This window comes from Lepisosteus oculatus, chromosome 16, assembly GCF_040954835.1.
Source record: "Lepisosteus oculatus isolate fLepOcu1 chromosome 16, fLepOcu1.hap2, whole genome shotgun sequence".
Classification (NCBI taxonomy): Eukaryota; Metazoa; Chordata; class Actinopteri; order Semionotiformes; family Lepisosteidae; genus Lepisosteus; species Lepisosteus oculatus.
The window spans coordinates 2,221,250-2,243,753 of record NC_090711.1 but is presented as its reverse complement, the minus strand read 5'-3'; the positions used below and the strand labels follow the sequence as shown (position 1 = coordinate 2,243,753).

At 49.8% G+C, this 22,504-nt stretch overlaps 1 protein-coding gene across 4 annotated transcripts in view; it reads right to left on the bottom strand.

Annotated features, from left to right (window-relative positions):
• slc12a5a (solute carrier family 12 member 5a) overlaps nt 1–22,504 on the bottom strand; it is a 184,797-nt gene that overhangs the window by 10,480 nt on the left and 151,813 nt on the right. For 2 of the 4 annotated variants that reach the window (XM_069179538.1, XM_069179542.1), the window contains 21 exons: nt 18,059–18,113; nt 15,213–15,343; nt 13,855–14,102; nt 12,841–13,052; nt 12,516–12,683; nt 10,943–11,041; nt 9,884–9,941; nt 8,835–9,009; nt 7,659–7,777; nt 7,297–7,395; nt 7,062–7,181; nt 6,391–6,495; nt 5,948–6,116; nt 5,199–5,394; nt 4,574–4,743; nt 4,091–4,222; nt 3,121–3,228; nt 2,875–3,000; nt 2,063–2,259; nt 1,157–1,171; nt 243–376 (listed from right to left, as the gene is read on the bottom strand). In XM_069179538.1, the coding sequence (XP_069035639.1) occupies nt 243–376; nt 1,157–1,171; nt 2,063–2,259; nt 2,875–3,000; nt 3,121–3,228; nt 4,091–4,222; nt 4,574–4,743; nt 5,199–5,394; nt 5,948–6,116; nt 6,391–6,495; nt 7,062–7,181; nt 7,297–7,395; nt 7,659–7,777; nt 8,835–9,009; nt 9,884–9,941; nt 10,943–11,041; nt 12,516–12,683; nt 12,841–13,052; nt 13,855–14,102; nt 15,213–15,343; nt 18,059–18,113 (2,836 nt within the window). The remainder of the gene's footprint in view (nt 1–242; nt 377–1,156; nt 1,172–2,062; nt 2,260–2,874; nt 3,001–3,120; nt 3,229–4,090; nt 4,223–4,573; nt 4,744–5,198; nt 5,395–5,947; nt 6,117–6,390; nt 6,496–7,061; nt 7,182–7,296; nt 7,396–7,658; nt 7,778–8,834; nt 9,010–9,883; nt 9,942–10,942; nt 11,042–12,515; nt 12,684–12,840; nt 13,053–13,854; nt 14,103–15,212; nt 15,344–18,058; nt 18,114–22,504) is intronic. The other 2 variants (XM_069179541.1, XM_069179539.1) reach the window with 2 other exon arrangements.

The window sequence follows — 22,504 nt, the reverse complement described above, 5'->3', positions numbered from 1 at the left end:
GAGTTAAGGGTTAAAGGCGGAGTTCTGCTCTGGAAACATCAAAACCCTCATACACAGAGGTTGTGCACAACCGGTCTAAACGACCTCTGACCCAGGTTGCCACGAGAAAGACTATGAGCAAACCTGTAGGGTCACGCTGCCCTGGAGCCCAGCAAAGACACACAGCGTTTCTCCACCTCCACTCTGCCTTCGGCACAGAGGCCCCGGCAGTCTGGTCTCGGTGTCCTCAGGATAAAGGATACAGTTCTCGTCGCCCTTCCTGTTCTTGGGCGGCCCGGGCATGTTGAGCAGCACCAGCTTGGCCTCTTGGGACTTTTTCACGATGACATCGTTGAGCTTCAGGGCCGTGTGCATGCGCCTCACATTGGACTGGTTCCTGTCCCGACAGAGAGATGGTGGAAAAGGTGTCAGGAGACAGTTGTTACTCATAATCACGAGCCTTTTCATGTTTACTAAGAGTCCTCGGGCCTTAATCACAAAATGTGGTCATGAGATAATATGCGCCTTTTTCCGAGAGAGGAAATGAAGCGTCAGGAGAAAGAAAGAAAGAGCAGAAAGAAACCAGGTTTGGCAGATGGGAAAGGAGACAAAGAAGTGGAATTCTGACAGGCAAATTCCAGGAGACGTGAAAACTGAAAACGAAAACTGTACATGAATGGAGAGGCTTAAAAAGAAATGATTCCACTGAGAGCTAAGAATAAGGTCATCTACAGCATTTTCCTCTCTGCTTTTGTGAGTAGAATTAACCTGTACTTGATGCTTTCCTGGCTGCCTCCTGACTCAGCTCCCTGCCCAAACCTCTTCTGCGAACGAGGCCCTTTCTGTGTGTGTGAGTGTGAGTGAGTGAAAATATGCACTGGAAAAGGTTTTTAAATAGCACATAGAAAGAGCTACAGAGAAAACTCCACTGGGAAAGTAGTGCAGGCTGTCTGTTTTCCATCACCTTCTGTGTCTGCTTAATTAAAATCTTAATTAAAATCTCACGGTCTGGAAGGGTGAATAAAAGGGAAGACCTGAGAAGACTGCGTTCTGCACACCTCGGTTGACCTTTTGTGTATTTCTGCTTTGAATCCTGATGTTTTTCATATATCAAGTGTGAATGAGGGGCTTGTTGGATCAAACGCCTGGAATGCTTGTGGAATAAGGAGGTACTCACAGGTTTTCCCATTCTCTGCAGCGTGGCAGGAGAGGAAGACAGAGTCAGCATTGCAACATCACAGTAACAGTTCTGAGCACGGATTTTCATAGAGCAAAGAAGCTGGTAAAGTACACCTCCACACACGGTGTATAGTCTTCCTTAATACACAACATGCAGACAGGGCTTTGCATATGCAGACACATAACACTCCCAAGACAATCAAAGCTTCAGAAGGCAGGACTGAGAAAGGAGCAGCTGAAGATATAATGGTGTGGTGATATAATGGGCTTCCATGAAATAACCTGGGACCTTGCAGCTGTCCAAGGCACAAAGGGTCATCTCTGTCTGGGATAGACCCTGCAGTTAATACATATCTCCATCCATCTCCCATCTGTCCATATAATTATCCCCCCACTTATCCATTCATCCATCCATGTTTTTACCCGCTCATCCACACTGAAATTGTGAGTCCAAAACAGCGGCTCCTCTCTAACCTCAAGGCCTAAACGGCTGTTCTTCAGCACAGCCCTGACTCGCGAACCAGAGAGGAACAAGGGTTGGAGAAGGGCGATTCTCGGCAACAGCCAACAAGACCAGGGCAGAGGGTGAAAGCAGCAGGACTGCGGACTGCAGTGCTGGCCTCAGTTACAAACTGCGTGGGGTAGGACAGTGTTCGACGTATTTATAACGACTCAGGTCTTGCTGCGTTGTGCATGAATAATAAGTGACACAATCGGGCAAGGCACACAGAGACAACCCCAAACTGTGCTGGGGCAAGGTGAAATAAGAGCGGTGCTCTCTTCTTCTCTTGCACATCGAGCAAAGAGAAGGGCGGAGCGTCTGGCTGGCTTTGAGAGGGGTGCGAACACAGGGAGAGCTACAGCCCTGGGCAGAGGAGGAGGGACAGCGCAGGACAGGACTCACGGCTTCATGTTGAAGATGTCCTTGATGCCCTCGGGGGTGGTGGTGCCCGAGGCCTTGCCCTTCTCCGTCCAGGTCATGTGCACCTTCTCCCCAGGGGTCTCCACCTCCTCGGCAGGGGACTGGGGGCTGGCTGGGACTGGCGTGGCGTTTTTGTCGTGGATGAGCTGTACCTGCGGGGGGCAGGAGAGAGCGACAGACTGAGAGAGGGGGCAGAAAACAGTGAGAAAGCAAGGGGAAGGAGAGAGAGAGACGTTAGCTTGCTTTTGTCGTCTACTTCTGTAACGTTTTTTTCAAAATTCGCCCAGAAGCAAGATAATCTGGAGCCACTAGCGTCCAACTCAAGAGCCTTTGGTCTTGACCAATCCTCCTGATTTCCCCGTGTGCCGCAGACACAGGCAGAAACGCACAGGATTGGTTCTTCCAGTTTCCTGGGCGTTAGAAACGGTTTCCTTTAGTCATGCAACTGCAGGAGGAGAAAGAAGGAATGGTAAGAGGTCTAAAAAGACAAACTTGGACTGGGAAAAAACTGAACCTCTGCAAAGCCGCTGCAGTAGGAAAGGAAGGGAAAGGAACCAGCAGATGACCAAACCAGAATGATAGCACTCTAAAAGGCAAGTGATGCGGGCAAAGCTACAATGAAAAATGAGGTGAGGCAACTGTAGGAAAACAGCGTAAATTCATTGCTTAAGCACAAGGAAAAATAGGGCAAAGAGCAAAGGACTGATTAGAATGGAAAACAGAGACGAGGAGGCAGCAATGGAGCACAGAGCACAATGGATAAGGGAGGGGTGAGAGACTGCGAGAGGGGTTACCTCCTCCTCCGGCTTCTCCTCCTCGCTGCCGCCCGGCTGCTCCTCGGTAATGTTCAGGTGCGTGCGCGTGCTGGCCGGGTTCTTGCGACGGATCGAGCCACGAGATTCGTCCGTGATGCTCTGGATCTGCACAGAGGGAGGACGAGGCAGGGTAAGACGCGTCCTGCTCGAACAAGCTCGGAGGACAGCTGTAGGCTGGCTACTGCTCGGGGGGTTGTGTGCAGGACTGCAGGCGGCGTGCTGTACCTCTCTCTCGCGCTCGTTCTTAGTGAGGTGCATCTGCTTCAGGATCTGCGATCGCTGCTCCATCACCAGGGTCTTCTCGTAGGTGTAGGCGGAAATGTCGCTGTCGTGCTATGGGAGAAGCACCTGCAGTCAGACCGTGTTTGACCGCCGCAGTGTAGGAGCAAGTAAATGCAACAGTGCTTTACTTGGATCAAGAAGGTGGCTAGAGGTACTAAAGAAAACTCCAGCTCCCTTTTCGCTCCCGAACCGAAGGAGCTCAGCTGGATCAAGCCGGAGTCCTCAGATGTCAATCAGTCTCAAACCTTGTCTAAAGATTTGTCTCTCCTGCAGTGGCTCCGGCACCCACTCAGGAGAGAATGATATGCCAAACTACAGGTCAGTCTGTCATTCCACCACTGCAAGCCAGCGCCTGACAGGAGGATTAGAGCAGACTGCTGGAGCAGAGCATCTTTTGCAGATGACATTTCTGGAGAAGTGGACATCAACATTAAACAGAAGAAGAGGATGACTTAAAAATAAAATATGCAAAAGGTTGGGGCTTAAAAACATTTTCTGCAAAGGTGGAGTCTGTATTTATAGAGAAAAGATGTGACAAATAGCATCACGTGATAGAAAAATTTTGGGAGAGTGCAGAATCTGTCACCGTGACGCTTCTAGGAAAATAACAAATAAGAAAAATGTGATGAGAAAACCAGAATGGTTTCAGTGTCCCATGTTCATGAAGGTGTAATAAATAGCTATATCAGCAGGAGCACAAGGCAAAAAAAAAATTCTCCTGAATGTGTTCTTAGTGTTATTGAAGCCTTAATTAATGGTAAAAAATATTTTTTTCTGTTGAACTGCAAGGGGTGGAGGAGGGCAGAGAGGTGGTTTGTTAATGCAAATATATTCTAAGACATGCAGAGCCTATACTTTTGATGAGGCAGACAGAGAGACAGGGGGAGGGCTCTAGAGACAGACAGCTCCTCACCATCTCCACCACCTCCACTTCAGCGCTGATGCGCAGGTGGTACAGGAAGGTGGTCAGGTCCTTCTTCATCTGGATGCTGTTGTCGTCCATTTGGGCCACAGTGAAGATGCGCATCTTGCATTTCCTCCAGACCTGTCAATGCACAGACACACACACAAGCGCTAAGATGGCTTTATCGACTCCCTCACACTCAGCCAGCTCCTTGCATCCTGTCCTTGAATAACTGCCTTGCCCCCTCAGTGACCAGTTACATTCCACTCCTTCACTCAAGATAGACAGCTGCAAACAGCTGATCACGAATTCCCTAGTGTCTGCCTGTCCAAGGGGTCCAGGCAGAAGCCTGACCTGACGACACAGGAAGTGATACCATGTGCTGGCGGAGCAGGAAGGGCAGCAGACTGACCTAATGACACAGGAAGTGCAACCTTGTGCTGGCAGAGCAGGAAGGGCAGTAGCCTGACCTGGCGACACAGGAAGTGCTACCTTGTGCTGGCGGAGCAGGAAGGGCAGCAGCATGAGCATGCCTCCGTCGTGGACAATCCACCACACGTCGATGTTGCCCTCGGTGAAGCGCTCCTGGTTGGAGGGGTAGGCCGAGATGTTCTTGGGTACCAGCAGGGCCAGGTGGGCGGCCGTGGTCTCCCTGACCAGTTCTGGGATTGTGGAGAGATATGGCGGTAAAGGCCTTGTCCCATGGAAAGAGAACCAGTCCGTTTCACAGCTCTCAGCCTGAGTGACCTGAGACCACCACACAGCCCTGAGGCAGGATCACCGCAGGTTCCAATCAGCTGCCTCCTCACTTAAATAAGCCTTAACTACTGAACTGGCCCCACAACTAGTTAAATAATGAAAGATCACTCAGGGAGACCTCAAAATTATTTCAGAAGCACGTCAAGTTAAAAAGTTAATGACAGGTTTTCATGGCCTCGTTTTCAACTGGTTGCTGTAAGACCAATGACAGCCGACAATTAAATAAAAAGCAATAAGGACTTCATGAAGTGTCCAGTTGTGATACCCCCAAAACCGGGACACAACCTAATGCACTGTCACTGACCAGCAGCCCCTGATCACCCCCTCGTGTTTCCTGCATCGCCCCTCTGCCCCTCACCGATGAAGTTCCTCCTGGTCTGGTGGTCTTCAGCCTGCTTCCAGTTGCGAGGCCAGCTGACCAGCACAGTGTTGTGCTGCAGGCCCCCCAGGCCCCCCGCCTGGATCAGGTGGGACGTCCCGTCCCGCAGGTTTGAGGAGATGACCACCTGACAGAACCCCTTCACCTTCTCCGCGTCCATCAGCCTCCGCAGGGACTGCGGGGCCGAGACGGTCAGGGAGGGAGCCGGGGGAAGAGACGAAGCAGGAGACATGAGAGAAGGCAGCAGGGAAGACGGAGACGTTGGCATCGTGCATCACCTCCTGGTTTCTGACTGAGCTTCTGTACGATTTCCGTTCCGGAAACAGATTTATTTTTTTTAGTTACGTTGATTTTTGAAGAAAGAGAGTCAAATTGCGTTTAAAAATGCCTGGTATCTGGAGTGTGTCAACCCTGAAAAATTGATCGGTCCTGAATGGGTTAAAGCAGCCTGCCAGTTAATCTGGCTCTTACAAGTCGTTAATAAACAAGTAATTCGCATAATGAATGAAAGAGCATATGAACATACCACTGAATGCGTAAATAAATTACAGACAAACCTCCGAGGAACTCTAATTAATTAAATTACTAAAACTGAATTATTTAATACTTCCTGCAAGATGGCTCGAAGAGGAGTTTTGAGATGGCGCTTATCAAGAGTCATAAAACAGAGACTGACTGGGTGTCTGGTTGACTGGCCTGTTACCGAGGGGCCCGGGCTCTGCTCTGACCTGCTCCGCACGCTGGGCCTGGGGGTGGTTGTTGAGGAAGGTGCCTTCCAGCGCCGTGCCCACGATGGTCAGCCCCTTGCCCGCCTTCAGCTGGTTGGTGAAGGACAGGAGCTGTGGGTGCTCCACGTTTTGGTCCTGGTCCACACTCACCAGAACCAGCAGCTGAGGCCTGGGGAGTCAGGGAGAGAGAGAGAAGGGATTGAAGACAGAGAGGGGAGAGGGACAGAGAGAGGAAATTGGAGAGAGGGGGGGTTTGGAAAGAGAGGGGATAGGATGACTGTCGAGAAATATTGTTGCACAACCATTTCTCTCACAGTATGCATTACAGTAGGTGCCATTGAAGCTACATTCTGGGTTCCGGAAGTTGGGGTGTTGGTTTCAATGCAGGGTGTGGACTTTCCAGCAGGTGTCGTGCTGTCTCAGTTGTGGGGTGCCACTCTCACCTCCAGTTCTTGGTGTGGGGAGGCCCCTCCTCCAGCCTCATGAGGGCATACCGAGCCGCGCTGAGGGACAGCCCCCGGATCCCATCACCCCACTCCTTCTCGGCCCTGCGACACAAGGCACACGTCACCACACGCCCCTGATGAAACCCCCTGGCACAAGGTCAGAGCCTCAGCTCTTTACTCCAGGGGTCTCCCGTCCTGGTTCTGGAGCTAAACGATTTCAATCAGCTTGTCAATGTCTTAATTTTACTAACTTACCGCCTTGATCTTAAAGACACCTGGAAAATCATGCAGACACTCCAGGTTTCCTGCTTTAAAATGTTTCCTTTCATTGTTTCATACTTGGATGTCATATCAGACCTGTCCACAAGAGGGAACCATAAAACGGGGACATGCTTTATTTAATTGCTAAATCCCTCTGTTTCTTGTTTCCGTGCAGCGAGCAATGATAGAGAAAAAGCAGCCACGACTGAGAGCTAGGAGGGACAGTTGAATCTGTTCTAGGGTCTGCATTCCTGTTCTGACAAAATAAATCTTGCATGCACTGTGAAATACCTGCTTACCGTTGTAAAAATTGAAAAACTGAAACTGCGATGGAAGTCGACAATAATTAGAAACAAGCAGTCATGTGCATAAGCAGTCTTCCAGGTTCTAGGTCAGCGGTCACTCACCCACGGTACTCGATGTACTTGTAGATGCAGGTGGCGATGACCATGGCAACAATGGCGTAGTACCAGGAGCAGATGAACATGAGGGACAGGCACAGACTCATCCCCAGGAAGGACAGAGCCCTGCCAGAGACAAGAAACAGGCTCAGCATGCACTGGGCAGAACCTAGGACTCCCTGTCGCCAGCAGACGGCTGGTTCTACAAGAGTGGAGTGCAAGCAAGGCACTGGACCCTCACCAGTGGTAGAATTTGAATCGGGGCCTCCAGTTTGGGGTCCGGAGTAGAGTCTGCAGGGCACAGGCCAGGTTGACAAACATGTAGCACATCAGGAAGAACCTGGAGGGAGAGAGAGAGAGAGAGAGGGAGGGAGAGGGAGGAAGGGGGAGGCAGAAAGAGCTGAGAACCACAACGTAAAGCATCTAACTTATGAATAAGAAGAAACTAAAGTGGTGGGCTGTGAGAAATTATAATTGTATGACTGACTCAGGAGACCTGGGAGAAGGACCCAGCATACCTATGCGTGAAGAGTGAGGGGTGTTTGGTATTGGCTACAAGGTTCTGTGTCTCTGGGGGTGTACGCTTCAATGGGGTGCACCTACATTGAGAGGATGGGGGCGACGGCGTCCAGGGAGGCGATCAGGATGCCGATCTCGCAGATGCAGGCGGTCAGGAGGAGGGCCCAGGTGGGCTCCCCATTTGCCTTGCCATGGCCAAACACCTGGGAGTGAGAGACAGGGATTGGGACACAGAAGGAAGAAGGGGGGGGGCTGCTGAAGAAAGTGATCCCCGCAGAAAAATCCTGCACATACAGAAACCCTTTAGCTCTTCCAAATGTTCCAGGCTTTGTGAAGGAGCTCACAGAACGCCAGGAATATTTTTATTCTTACTATAGGAGGAGGCCTGCAAGCTGTTCCCTGGGCAAAGAGCACCAGGATATTTTCCCTTTCTATTCAGCAGGACCTTTCCACAAGAATCCTGCTGAACGTCTTCTGTTTGTATGTGGGTTGAGACTCGGCCAGGAGCAGGCGAGGGAGTGATCGCCCAGCTGACACACAGAGCTGGGAGCCGTGCTGCAGCGCTGAGCCCCGGGGACGCTCCGGTGGGACAGGCACTCGCTCGCTCGCACTCCTGCTCCGAAAGCAATTCCCCGTGGACCCGGGGCGATGCCGCAGTGCTCCATCCCCGCCTACCGTTTCGGTCACGTCGGGGAGACAAACCCGCCCGTGAATCGCTCTGCCGGACCAGCGGCGGGGAGACACTGCTCCTCGCTCTCACAGAGAACGCAGGCCTGGGGACCCCACTACCTCCTCTGCTCCCCCAGGACACCTGCTCTGTGTGTGTGATTGATAATAGGAGAGTTAGCAGACATGACCAATCCAGCCCGCATCATGCTCCCTAAATTAACATCATTATAATGGGATATACTGGTATAACTAACATTATTACAATGTGTTAACAAAGTAACTAGGGAAACAGGATTTTTATAGGTATGTTAATAAGTTGCTCACTAAAACCATAGTAAAAATGCTTATTTTTTCACCAGTGAATATACTAAGGGGATGATTTAAATAAGTCATTTCCAGCTGGATTGGAATGAAAGCCGGAGGCTGCTTCTGTGAATGTGTTTGTGTGCTCCTGTGCCTGTTCTGGCTCATGGGAGAGGCAGGCTGACCAGGCGATGGCGCGGCGCTTCGGTTCGCTAGGGATGCTCTATCGTCTGTTTCGTTAACAGAGAAACACGCACACAGACAGGCAGCCGAGACGACCCAACTGACCCGGAGGAAGGGGACGATGCCGTCGCGCGAGATGGCCTGTAGGAGGCGTGGCGCCCCCGTCAGACTCTGCAGCCCCGCCCCGCAGGTGGAGAAGAAGGAGCCGATCACGATCACCCAGGGGGAGGGCCAGGCCAGCGTGCCGATCACCAGGTTCCCATTCACCGCCTCCCCAAACCTGCAAGCAAGAGTGAGCTCCTGCTCAGTCCTCTTCCACCTCGCGGGTGGAGAGGTTCCGGCACCTCTGTTGCCAGCGATGTCCGGCACTGTCACAACCTAGCTGACGTCGCAGGCAGTGAGGAAAAGTCACCCGGGTTTAGATCACTCCTAGCGTGTCGGCACCTGGTATCTTGTAGTATCGTGCTAATGTCGATTCAAGAGTCATTGCACAAGAGCGCTGTATCAGGAAGGTCCCACTATCTGTTTTTGTTTTTATTATGCTTTGTTATTGCCTGTGGCATCATGAAATTTAAAGAGGCCCGACAACTGTGCCTTTATTACAGGTATAAAGGTAATAATATCCACAGTTGACGTGGTGCTCGCAGGTGATGAGGGGATTAACAGCCGCAAGTCTCCCTCAGGAGCACTGGCGCTGTCAACTTCCCTGTCCAGATTTCTTGGAGCTACGGACGGAACCGAGAGAGATTTCCCGAGCGGCGCAGCCAGGACTGACTGTGCCAGGGCTATGCCACTGGCCGGCAGGGATGGGAATATCCGGGCAGGTGACGTGCTCTCGGACAAGGGCCGCTGGAGCACTTCTGCTGACCAGGGCACCCTGAGCTCTCCCTGCAAGGTGGACCCCCGTCGCCTGGGGCCCGTGGGAGCTGTGTGGACAACAGTGGGCGGCCATGTCCCGAGCAGGCCCCTGAGGACGGCACGTACCGGTCCCCATCCTGCAGGACCTGCTGCCGCGGTCGCAGCACAAGGGTGGGTGCAAGAACAGCTGGGGGCTCGAAACGAGCTGCGCGCGTGCCGGGCTACCCCACAGGGAAAACAGTCGAGGAATGCGGCTATGAAAGCAGAAGCTGAGAGGGACACGCCCGGGCACTTACTTGTCCCGCAGCACCACGCCCTCGATGCAGGCTCCGAACAGCACGATGCTGGACATGTCTGTGCAGGCAGTTAAAGAAGGCTGAGAGTCGGCAAGACAGCACACCCAGGGCCCGGTGTTCCACGTGCGAACGACGTCGGAGAAAAAATTATCCCCTTTCTCATAATTAGGGTAATAATAATAATTAGCCTCTTAGCAGAGGCTTTTGTTCTGAAGAGACTGCAGGATGAAATCTACACCAGGATCTGCCTCTGCCCAGTCTTACTGCCGGTTTCCTGCCTCGTGCGAAGGACAGATCGGAACCAAGACCCTCTTGCTTCCCTCCTGTCTGTGACGGAGCGGAACGGAGGCGCAGGCCACAGCGCTGCTGCCCCATCTCTGCTGGTACAGCAGTGCTCTTCAAGCACACAGGGAGGCTTTCTCACGACAGGAGGCCATTCAGCTCATCTGTTTGCTGTTGGCTGGTCTGGTTTCTCGTGTCTCACTGACTACAGGATCGCATCTAGCTGCTTTCTTCGAAGGAGCCAAGGTCGGCTTTGACCACATGGCTAGCAGCTTAGGAGTTCAAACGAACACCTGGAACAAACAAAACAGCTGCGTAACGGCGTCGAACCCGCCTCCCTGATAATGATCTAAAGGCACTGCTACCTGGGGAAGGCTGGTATGGCTAAAAACGTTGCACCTGCATTTAAAAAAACATTCCGTTTCTTCGTCAATACATAACTCTGCGCTTTCAGATCGACTTATGGAAAGTGCACTTTCAATAAAATGCATTATTATTAAAAGAAAACCGTTTGGTGTCTCTTGGTGTCTTTGTTCAGTTTTCGGTGGTGTGCACTGCGCCTCTGGGGTTTGTACAGTGATCCAGGGCAGGGCTCTGCCCTCCTGATCAGACAGGAGGATTGCTGATGTGTCTGTGTGTGGTGGAAGACATCAGCGCACATCTGTTAATTCCAGCCGGCACTGCTCTGGACTCATCTGTGCGCCTCCAGTGCCTGAAAGGGGAAACAGTGGAGAGAGCCCGGTCCGCGGGCCCCGTGGGCTGGTCCCGGAAGGATACACACAAGTGAGGTGGTGGTGATGGCCATGATGGTCCCGACAGGGATGGACTTCTGGGCATCTCGCAGATCACCGGATCGGTTGGAGCCAGCCATGATTCCTGAAACACACCGCACCGGGGTCAGAGGAACATCCATCTTCCTTCTGCACCTAAGCCTCCTTGTGGCCCATTTGCCTCCCACCAGCCTGGCTCTAGGCTCCAGCCCCTTACTTGGCTCTTTTTATCCGCATCCTGCAGGTCCACCACACAGAGGCCTTGTGCCTCTGGATCGATGACTGCTGCTCTGCTGCGTCACGCATTGGCCGGTACGTCATCTGAGCAGGGGGGGGGCCTGTCATGGTTAATTTGATTTTCGGAAGGGAGGGGTGGTCTTGATCTGGATCTCCAGGGGAGAGGGGGGGGGGGTAGGACTCGACGGAGTTCTTCCTGCGTTTCAAGGAGGGCCTCGTCGTGTCTTACTCCTTTATTTTCTGGATGGGGTGTCTAGGGGGGTCCTAGGGGGGTGTCAAACATCCCTCAGTGGGGCCCGGCCTTCCCCTCTATTGTGACATCAGGATCAGGGTAGCTTGTTTGTGACTATTAAAGAGGGGGTGTGAATATGCGTGGGTCTTCTTCAGTCATCGGTGGGTTTGCAGGACGGCACGAGTATTCGCCGGTGTGCGAGGACATTTGTCCAAATGGAGAATCCCACGCATGTATCCGACGCCTAGAACAGGATCCGATGTATCCGACAGCTTTTTAGTGTGTGCGTGCACGCCGGCGCACGTGCGCGCGCGCGCGTGTGTGTTTGCTTGCTCAATTCCAATCCTATCCCATTTCTCACTTCCCACTGACACCTCAGAGGGTGCTAATCTAATGGATCCTCACTGTTGCCACCTTTCATCAGCAGCAACAGCGAAAATGTAATTAAAAATTAATTACGCAGTGGTGGTGCCAGTGCAGAAAGAAAGCTGAGAGATTGGAATAGCTCCGAGGAGGAGAGAGAAACGCGATTTAAATGGAAACGTGTTCGTGTGTGAGTGTGCATGTTTTGACGGTAGTGATGATGAGTGATAGGCCACAAGAGGCTAGTAAGTGTCCTGGGACGCAGAAGTCTCATAAAGATTTTAACAAAGCTTTGACTAGCGAGGGATTAAATTAACACTGCAAATGTGCTTGCGACAAAATGAAAGGATTTCTGGATCAAAACAGAAAATGTCACGTATATCTCTTACATCCTTATTGTAGGCAGAAAGGAGTCTAGTCTCCCAGAGCCACACACAGACAGGATCTCTCTGCCCAGTGAGGAACAAGGAGACACCGATTCCAAGATGAGAATTAATAAAAAAAATAGGATACATCACACTTTATCTCTGCAGCTTCTTCAGGCGTGTACTGGACAAAGAAAGCAAGCAGAGATATTTGGAGAGAAAAAGACAGCGGTACTTTCTGAGATGATTTCGTACTGACGCAGAAGCTAAGACATACAGCACTGTGTGTGTCATCATATCATGCAGCAATACGAGGTCCATCACTCCCCGTGTTTCACGATCAGCTCGCCTCTCTGGCCTCTCCATCTCGGGCTCCCACCCACCTGTGACAGAGGGAAAGTAGATTCCCACCAGCAGGGTGAAGAAACTGGTCATGTCGGCCAGGACGTAGCGGTTGGTCATGGTGATGGGCGCGTCCTCGTTCACAAAAGAGGGCTCTCCCTCCTTCTCGATTATCACCCCCTTCTCCAGGTAGTTGCTCCACAAGTTCTCTGCCACAGAGAGAAAGAGAGAGAGTGAGACAGGGAAAGGAGGGAGATGGAGGGAGGGGGAACAGGATGATGGTCTGTGGGCATACCACAGGCCTGTGTTGAGGGCTGCAGGCCCAGGTTTCCCAGGCTGCACTGAGCTTGTGTGGGGGACGGTCACCTGTGATGATGCCACTGGCCACCCCGGGGATGCCCTGGATCTCGGTGACGTTGTTGTTGACGAAGTAGTCGTCGCAGGTGGCGTTGAGCAGGTCCGAGTCGCAGAACATCTGCCACAGCTTGGTGGTGAAGGTGCCGTTGTCACGCTCGATCACCTTGGCACACACATCAAAGCCCTTCGTGATCAGCGTGCGGTTTCCTAGGACGCAGATCCTGCAGAAAAATGAGAGGGAGATCGCTGAACATCTGAAGCAGAAAACTGCACTGTCACCATCAGGAGCCTGTGATGAGCATGTCAGGAGTGTTATCAGGTTACTCAAAGACTCCACGAGTGTTTTCTATCAGAACAACCGTGTCATTAATGCAGATGAGCCTGGGTGAGAAGAAACCTTCAGCAAACATTAATACATTAATAATTTCTAGGGCACTTCTGAAACTCAGAAATAACAACAATGCAAGACAAACTGTAAAAAAATAGGCACTATGAAGTGCTTCAGTCACTAGGCCATCATATATACCATTCATATATACGAAATGAGTCATTGTCAGGTTCATTGTTATTTACATAATTTGTTCCTCTCTACACATCCTTAAAGCTAAAATGGTTCTTATTTGTCCTAAAAGTTCTAGCAGGTTCAACTCTTAGCTGGAATGGCTAAATGATCACTTATGCAAATTGTGTTTGTACATAAAGAAGAACAACACTGAGTGAAAAGAGCAGAACAATGTCGACCGTCCAAGACTTCTGCACAGTGATATACATGCATGTTGGTAGTTTTTGCTAAACGTGGCAGCTCCTGGTTTGCGAATGACTTTATCATATGCTAATCCTATATGCTAAGTATATGCTAATCCAACGCAAAAGCAAGGAAACAAGCACTGAAACAGTGAACATCCCCAGCACTTCCTACTTATTTGTTAGTACCTAAGAGTCTGCAAAAGTCTGAAACAGCTCAAACCGATCCCGACCCGGTGCCAGTGCTCAGACTGTAACCCTGCCCGAGAGGTCACTCACGGGAATTCTGGGGGGTCAAAGGCGGTCTTGATGACGCCAGCGTACACGGCGAGGATGGAGAGGATGACGCAGGCCAGGAAGACCAGGGCCAGCTTGTTGACGTACTTCACCCCCACGAACACCACCAGCGCCATGAGGGACAGCACGCAGGTGCCGTACACCCGCATGTTGTTGAGCAGGGCCTCCTCTGCATCTGTCCCCTCCAGACCTTCCATCTTGAACACAGCTGCCTGGGGCACGATGTAGGTCTGTGGGAAGAAGGGGCGGCACCGTTAGAGAGAGGTAGAGGAGGGACAGAAGGGACAGGGAGGAGAGAGATGTTGTATATAGAGAAGAGTCAACGTGCTGTTCCTTTTCCTAAGGGGGAGGGCTTGATAACTGCAATGGATGATGTCACTGGACATCTGTATTAAGAAGCGCTTAAAAATCTGAAGCAATTCCTGCCAACAGTCCAATAATCTTGGGGGAGAAGGACTCATCCCTTACAGTTTATCTGCAATCACAGCACCTCCTCACTAGTTAATACAGTCATGACCCTCAGCACATTGTGATGTACAGGCCATTGATATGTATGAATAATTATTCCCCCTATTGCTACCGTGTGTTACTGGTATACAAACAGCTGAATAAATGCTAAAGCCTTAAACCTTTCTGCATTCAGGAAAGCTTCTGTCCAGCCTCTTGTGTGTCACCAGATGGCAGGCTGAGGCAGCTCTCAGGAACACAGCACAGCCACACAAGTGACCAACGTCACCCAGCCCTGGCAATGCTGGACATAATGTTCCCCACCTGGGGAACCATGGTGCGAGTCAATAGCCGATGGCACCTTCCAGACCCACGCCAGTCCCATGCAGGCCCAAAAAAACAGATCTAATCCAGGACCTGTACCAGCTAGGGGTACGTCTGTGCTCGGCTGGCTGTGAAGAGCTTTCACTCCTCAAGAAAAATGTTGCTGTTTGTAATTAAAACCATTAATAAAATCCAAACAAAGCACATTTATAGCTGGTCTCATCTCATTACCCCAGCCAAATGCTGTTTTTCCCCAGTCTCTCTCCCTCGCTCTTTAATGCGGAATTAACATAATTACCCTCCCTCGTGCAGCTGAGCACGAGAGACAGGGAGCGCGCTGGAAGAAGAGAGGAGAAAAACAAAGGGGACGAGCGAGAGAGACAGCAGAAAGAAGAGAAGCTGCAGAGGAGAGGAGGGAAGGAAGAGAAGAGAGGGAAAGAAAGGATTAAGGCAAGAGGAGGGAGAGGTATATAAAAACAACTGAAAACAGGGTGGGGGAAAAGGACAGGGAAGGGCAGAGAGAGAAGACAGGGGTGTCTTAGAGGAGTGGGGAGAGAAGCAGGCCTCACCAGCAGGATCTCGATACAGCCCAGGATGTACATGGCCCCAGCGAAGGTGGTCCCCAGGTAGAAGCAGAGCCCCACGGCGCCCCCGAACTCAGGCCCCAGGGAGCGCGAGATCATGTAGTACGAGCCGCCCGCTGTTCACACAGAGAGGACAAGGGCAGAACCCCCCATGAGCCCCTGGCTGACACCTCTGAAGCCAGCGGCCGCAGGGCTGCGCACCTGCACCGCCGCACCAGCAGGGGGGGCGCAGGAGTCGTGTCGTTCTGTAGCTCTGACTGAAATTCCATGAAGTCAAATTTCAAACCATGAAATTTCGTACCGCTTTCTACTCTAAATTTGTTTATTGATGTTCTTTCATACCGTGACCATTGCCAACATGGGCAGACTCGGGATTAATGCAAGGTGCATTTTTATTTTTAAAAATACACGTGAGGACATTGGACGTCCTGAGAAGATGAACATGTGAAAACTGTAACTTCACAGGGAGATAAAACATGCGAGGTTGACCATTAAGGTGAGACAGAAGAGATTTTAAAATCAGTCGTCACCTTGCAATACCACTCGTTGTGTTATAAGAGTTTCCCATTCGGTCTCTTACGTAATAAGATTTGTTCTTTGTGGGGAAAAAGCACAACGATCGCCTGAAATTTTGCTTCCATTAGAAAAATACGGGGGGGGGGTGACGTCACTTTACAGCTTTACTCTCATAACCCCGCCCCTTGCACTGCTTTCTCCCACTTTGATTGGCTGCCTTCTTCTACATGACTCTGATTGGGCAGAATCTAGCACGCTCCTCAGCAGAATCATTTATTTATTTACTATTAGTAATAATAATATAACCACACAGTCTAGGAAATAAAAACGCATCACATCTGCGATGATGGAAAACGCGTGTTATGTAAATAATATGCGAATCTGGATTTTGAAATTCCGTTTTGTAGATGCAAAAAATCCTCAAATGGCCTTTTCCGTGCCTCACTGTCGTTATGTAGCTACAGTACTGAGAAACCCAGACACTGGTGAGGTCTGCACAGCCATAGACAGTCACGCCAGGAAACCGCTGCGCGCTTCACAGGGGACTTGGTTCAGAAATCGATGTGTGATCTGGCCTTTCTTCAGTCTAATATAATTACAGCACCTCGGCTAACCTCCCCACCTCGATCTATCATACCCTCACCGACATTCCCTACCAATTCCATCTGTAATTCTCTTTAACATTTTTCTGTTTTTTTTTTCTCTCTCCAACCAACACAATTACTGCCGTTTATCAACTGATCTTGGTGTTAATTAACTGCGCAGTCGTGCTCATTAACACCGGAGCTCATTAAGCCGCGCGCGGCAATCTTGCAGGCGAGGGACGATTATTTCATTAATATAGAAACTGGGAACTGAGAGGGCTCGTGGAGTCGCGAAACCAGTCGAACGATTTCCGAAGTGTTCCGCATCTCCAAATAATGCGAGAAAGGGCGAAAAACCCACGATCCGCGTTCAACTGAAAATAGCAATTAAACAAGTGAATGTGATTTGTCTTCACGGCGATGAATCTTGGCAGAAATCGCGGCTGCTTGAAAACAAAACGACTTTGTTTCCTCTGTGCCAGCGTAAACAGGTTAACGCGTGAGATACAAGAGGAGACGGGGAGAGTTTGAATACCGCAATGCAGTCTAAATTGACTTCCCCTCAGCTTTTGAGTTTTCCCAAAATACATGCTTATGAAATCTGTTCTAGGAGTCTGTCGTCCCGTTTTCTTACACAGGTAGCTCAGTAAATCGTTGTGCTTTAAAGTGTCCGTCTCTAAGCTTTCACACCTGTGCCTGGAGCGCTGAGGTAAAATCCCCCTTTAACCCAAACTACGCCCGCAACACTGGACAAGCAAGCAGTGTCCTTTGCTCCTTAACGTCCCGGACTTTCTGAGCGCAAACACTGCAGCCTTTACAATTTCAGCCAGCTGCTCCAGGGATGTCTGAAGCCCGCCTCCTCTCGGGGCTCGACCCCGTCTTCTGCCTTTCAATCCTACCGATTCCTAATTGTTCAGGTTAATCGACCCCCCTCTTTGCCAAGCCGGATGGGACCTGTCTCGACGGGTCTCAGTTTTGTTCCTGCCCAGCTGCGACCGTCTTTTTTTCAAGAAATGACCCAAACGGAACTCTCCGCCGTCTCCGCTCGGATCTGTCCGCACAGCGGGACTGACACTGTACGGGACCGTCCCACAGTGGACACCCTTTGCTCCTAATTCCCCTCGCCTCAGGGAGAGGAAATCCGGAACCCAAAATGTAGTACAGGGTCCCGGCTGATTACTGACTCCCCCCACCCATCTGTTCAAAAGATGAGAACTAGTTTTTAATGACGCAAAAGCACTCCAGACTTGTTTTGTTTACGTATTTAAATACTGCTCAGTGTACATGACCCTCTGTCTCTACTCTTCCTCAGCACAAAAGACCCTCTTTATCTACTCTTCCTCAGGACACAGGACCCTCTGTCTCTACTCTTCCTCAGCACATAGGACCCTCTGTCTCTACTCTTCCTCAGCACACAGGACTTTATCTACTCTTCCTCAGCACACAAGACCCTGTGTCTCTACTCTTCCTCAGTACATAGGACCCTCTGTCTCTACTCTTCCTCAGCACACAGGACTCTGTATCTACTCTTCCTCAGCACACAGGATCCTCTGTATCTACTCTTCCTCAGCACACAGGACTCTGTCTCTCCTCTTCCTCAGCACACAGGCCCCTCTGTATCTACTCTTCCTCAGCACACAGGACCCTCTGTCTCTCCTCTTCCTCAGCACACAGGCCCCTCTGTCTCTCCTCTTCCTCAGCACACAGGTGGTGACTTGGGGACAGGCTCACCTGGCACGACTCCGTTAGTAGCAATGGCGCTCATGGAGATAGCGGTCAGCATGGTCTGAAAATGGAAGGGAAAACGAACAGATCAGCACTTCGGATGGATGAAAGTCTTCATTGTGATCCTCTGCTGGAGAAAACTCTCGAATGTAAATCAAGGGTTTGTCACGTCACAAGCATATACTGTATCACACTAGTAAGACCTCTGTTCTTTACACTGACCTCACAGAATATTGTGTATCATTTTGGTCACCATGTTACTAAAAAAGGAACCTTTTTACAATCCAACAGAGAAGACTAAAAAGGAACCTGATACAATTTTTAAATTCAATTTATTAGTATTTACTTATTTTTAAAAACAGTAGTTCACTGATAGGGTCACCCGGGGGACTCCTTCAGAATAAACAGAGAAGTATGAGCCAGAGGATGCAGGTGGAAACAAGGGGGGAGGTGAAATACAGCTGCGAACAGGAAGCACTTCGTCGTGGGAAGGGCTGTGGGGGTCTGGAACGAGCTGCCCAGTAATGCGGTCAATACCCTGGCGAACAGTCCAAGCCTCTGTGACTGCTGAGCATTACAATCCATTGTCAAACCACCGAGAGCTAAAAAAACCCACAACATCATATTTCAGAAAAAGAAAAACAAGCTTTGAAACTATTTACAGCTGAGCAGGCGACACGAGATTCTGCGCAACTCTGTCTGCAGTCACTTGAAACGGTTCTGAACTTCCACAGGGCGTCTCTGCTGCTCGGCCGGCGGCTCTGCCCCATTCCTGCAGGGGTGGGAGGCGACACTGGACAACCAGGGCAGCCCGGCCGGCACGTTCTGAAGCGAAAGCCCAGGGAAGCAGCCCCGGCCAGTCCATCGACAGAGAGAGCAGGAGGGCGGCGAGCACCAGAGAGAGCAGGTGGAGCGCGAGAGTGAGTGCAGGTGGAGAGAGGGGCAGAAGAAGGAAGATGAAGCCGCAGTAGAGGAACCGACTAGTCTGGCATCCAGTCTGCTGCGCAGGAGAGGGGAAAAACTGTCCTGCACCCCTGGGAAGATGAGGAGTGTCACTTCATCACATAGCACAGTAAACAGGAAATATCGGTCAGTTGGTCACTATGCCTGTTTTGCAATCAGAGATACCAGTAATCCTGATGCTTTTTTTTGGGAGGGGAGGGAGTGATTCCTTATTAAATAGCAGTAGATAAACTGCCTCTTTAACACAACTGTTGAGCAGAGGTGAAGTGCTTAACTCACACTTTCATTTGTTTAAATTCTAGGGCAACTCCATCCTGTGCTCAAGAGACCTGCTAAATGTGGGACCAGTTGTTCAACCTACTGGGGAAGGGTGAGAGAGTCAGAGTCAGAACCACTGGGAAGAAACAGATAGAGAAAGAGAGCAAACTGATGGAATCAATTTGACTGCAAGTCTTTTTCTCAATTTGATCTCCGATGTGAGTAATGGCAGTGAGGAATTTTAAGCTGTTGCTAATCAGGTTAGTGTTAACTCTGTATACAACCCTCCCTGCCAGGCGGCCATTGCTGGTTCTGAATTACTCTCTAATCAGGTATTAATGAAGTGAGCAGGGCTCTCTGAAGGAGGGAGATAAGACGGTAATTGTTTTAGCTTTGTTATCTGATTGAGAGAGTCTAGAGCTGAAGCTGAAGGGACTTTAAGCAAGTGTGGTTGACACAATGACATCACCATGCAAACCTAATGACATTGCTCTAATGCCTCAGTGAGAGACAGCATCGCGCTGGAAACCCAATGACATCGCTCTACCACCTCAGTGAGAGATGACATCAGGTACAGAACACCAGTCCTTGCGGCCAGAATCCAACAAGACTGGGTCTCTTTAAATAGTAAATAGCTGAAGATACTATTTTGATATTTCAATAGGGTTAAACTGGTTCAATTATGCTAATAATGAGCTCAATAAGAACAGAAATGGAAGGAAAACTTGCAGACAGTGCCTCTCCAGGACTGGAGCTGTGCACCACTGCTCTATAGTCTCAGTGAGTGATAGCATTGCTCTGCTGACATCATGGCATTGTTCTGTAGCCTCAGTGAGAAATAATATCAATCCACTGACATAAGGACAACTCTCCACAGCCTTGCTGTGAGATGACATCACTCAGTAGCCATGCTGAAAGAATTACAGCTCTCCTGAGGGATGTGTTCAGCAGGTTCACACTATTTCTAAATTAAGCTGGAAGGTATTCTGTAAGCCCTGTCTCTTAACCAGGGTCACACTGGTTCGATTGAAGGGCCCACTGTTATCCTGCCAGCTATTCTAATGAAGTGTGCTTGTGATGTAGAGACTGTTTCCAAGGATACTCAGGGATGCAGTAGGCATCTTACGAGCAAACCTTTCAGAGGAGGGTGAATAAGAAAAAAGCATACAGAGATTGGTATTTATTAGCATCATTAACAATGATACACATTCACCCAGACTGGGGTTTACTGAAGCCTTGAAAATTATAGAGAAAAACTCTCAGTATGACCCTTTTTTTGTGTTTACTAAAGGTTCGCCTTTTGCAGTACTCTCACACCAATCACCCATCACAGCCCCATTCTGGATAATCTAGTGAAGAAGCACGTTGGCTGCCATTGATACAGAGAGATTGGAGGCCTTATTGGGAGGGCAGGGGGTGGAACAGGAGTTGTGCCAGCAGCCTTTTTCATTCCTCAAGTTAAGCAGGCCTGGGCAAGCGCAATCCTTCATCACTGGAGGGGGACCAAGAACAATCTTCTGCAAGGCGTCTGAGGACAGGGATAAAAATAACCAACTCTGGTAGTGAACTGTCTTCAGAGCAGCGTGCCGCGGAAGGTCAAGAGATAGATGTCACCGTACTGATCGATCTGTATATTAGCTGTGAGAGGACAGGACAAGCTGCCCAGGGGGTCTGAGATAGCAGAAACAGCAGTGGCAGGCTAGGGCACACACTGGCTTATGTGAAGGTGGCAGCACAGGGTTTAATTCACTAAAATGGGGAAGGACACCCTCATGGGTGTGGCTGTTAGCGATTGAAGAAGGATCCTTTGTACTGCACAGAATTTTGACAGATATACAACTCTTTACATGACACTGAACATTTATTTAATTGCAAGCAATTATTTTTCTCCAGCTGAGTTCCTGCATTTGTGGGTGGTTAAGTGGGATGTTACTGTATGAGTTCAACGGTGAAGAGACAGTCAGAGTCCACTGCAGTGGAGGCAGGTCTCCACCTTGCAATCGGGTTTCAGTGCATGTACTGTCAATGAACCGCATTGGACAAAACCTATATATTGAAATCGCTGCTATTTAGTTAGCTGCATTTCTTATAGAGAGATATTTGTCTTTGTAACCTCTAAGGAAAGCCCTTTAGAATGTGTGCCATACGACAATCTGAAACTGTTCTCTTGATTAAAGGGTTCTGAGAGACACAGTGTTGTTCACCTCACGGTTGACGTTTATTTAAAAACTGAAGGGACGTACATCCAGAAGCATTAATCTGCCAGAAGATATATTCAACTTCTGTGCAGAAAGGTGAGAAAAGCTCTGGTGGAAAATGTTTCTGAAAGCGTACAAGTGACTGAGCCAAAGTGCTTTTGCCTGGTTCAGTGCCTCCGTACGCAATTTCTGAGGCTGTACTGCCGTGTGGATTTCTGTATTAAATATGTATTTAAATATAAAAAACATGGTTTTTGAGAATTGAAAACATTGAGACTGCATTTTCTGACTGTGTCTTCCATTAGGAATCCCTTGGGTGAAAACAAAGTGTTATATAAATATATACAGTAGTGCTGCATTTTCATGCATATATAGCAACATTGAAAAAACAAAACAAAACAGCTGAATATCTTGCATAAGAAAGTACAGTGCTACATTTCTGGCAGACATGCAGCTCTGTACTGAGAGCAGCTTTACTGGTCTGGTCAGTACAGGGAGAACAGACATGTGGGGAAAAACAGGCTGCAGTTGTAATGAGCGCCGGTGGAGCAGTAGGCGGCACTCCTCTTGTATGGAATACAGTGAAATCCAATGCCACTGTTTACAGGAGTAGGACTGTTAACCCCGGTGTCCTGGCTAAACATGAACATATAAAGGTACCAAACGAGAGAAACAGAGATACTTTATTGTCCACTGCTGCGGAAATGTGTCTTTTTACCCCTCTAGCTCTTCTACTAGGAACAACATTGTCTTACCCTTGACAGCAGCGCTCCAATAAACCATGCATTTATTGTTATTTATTTAGGTTTTTTTCCTCAGTAGAATGTCTTGCATAACAGTGTGCAACACTGCCTCTCCGGCACGTCGGGGATGACACACGGCTCTGTCCTGGGCGAGTTGAAAAACCCTCGTGTCCGTTTCCCCCCCTGCTCTGCTGTATGGCTGTTTCAGTCTCCCTCTCTCTCCTGTTCTCATCCTCTCTGGTTCTCCTCTTCCCTTTGCCTCTACAGGCTGTCCCCACCTCCATCGATCA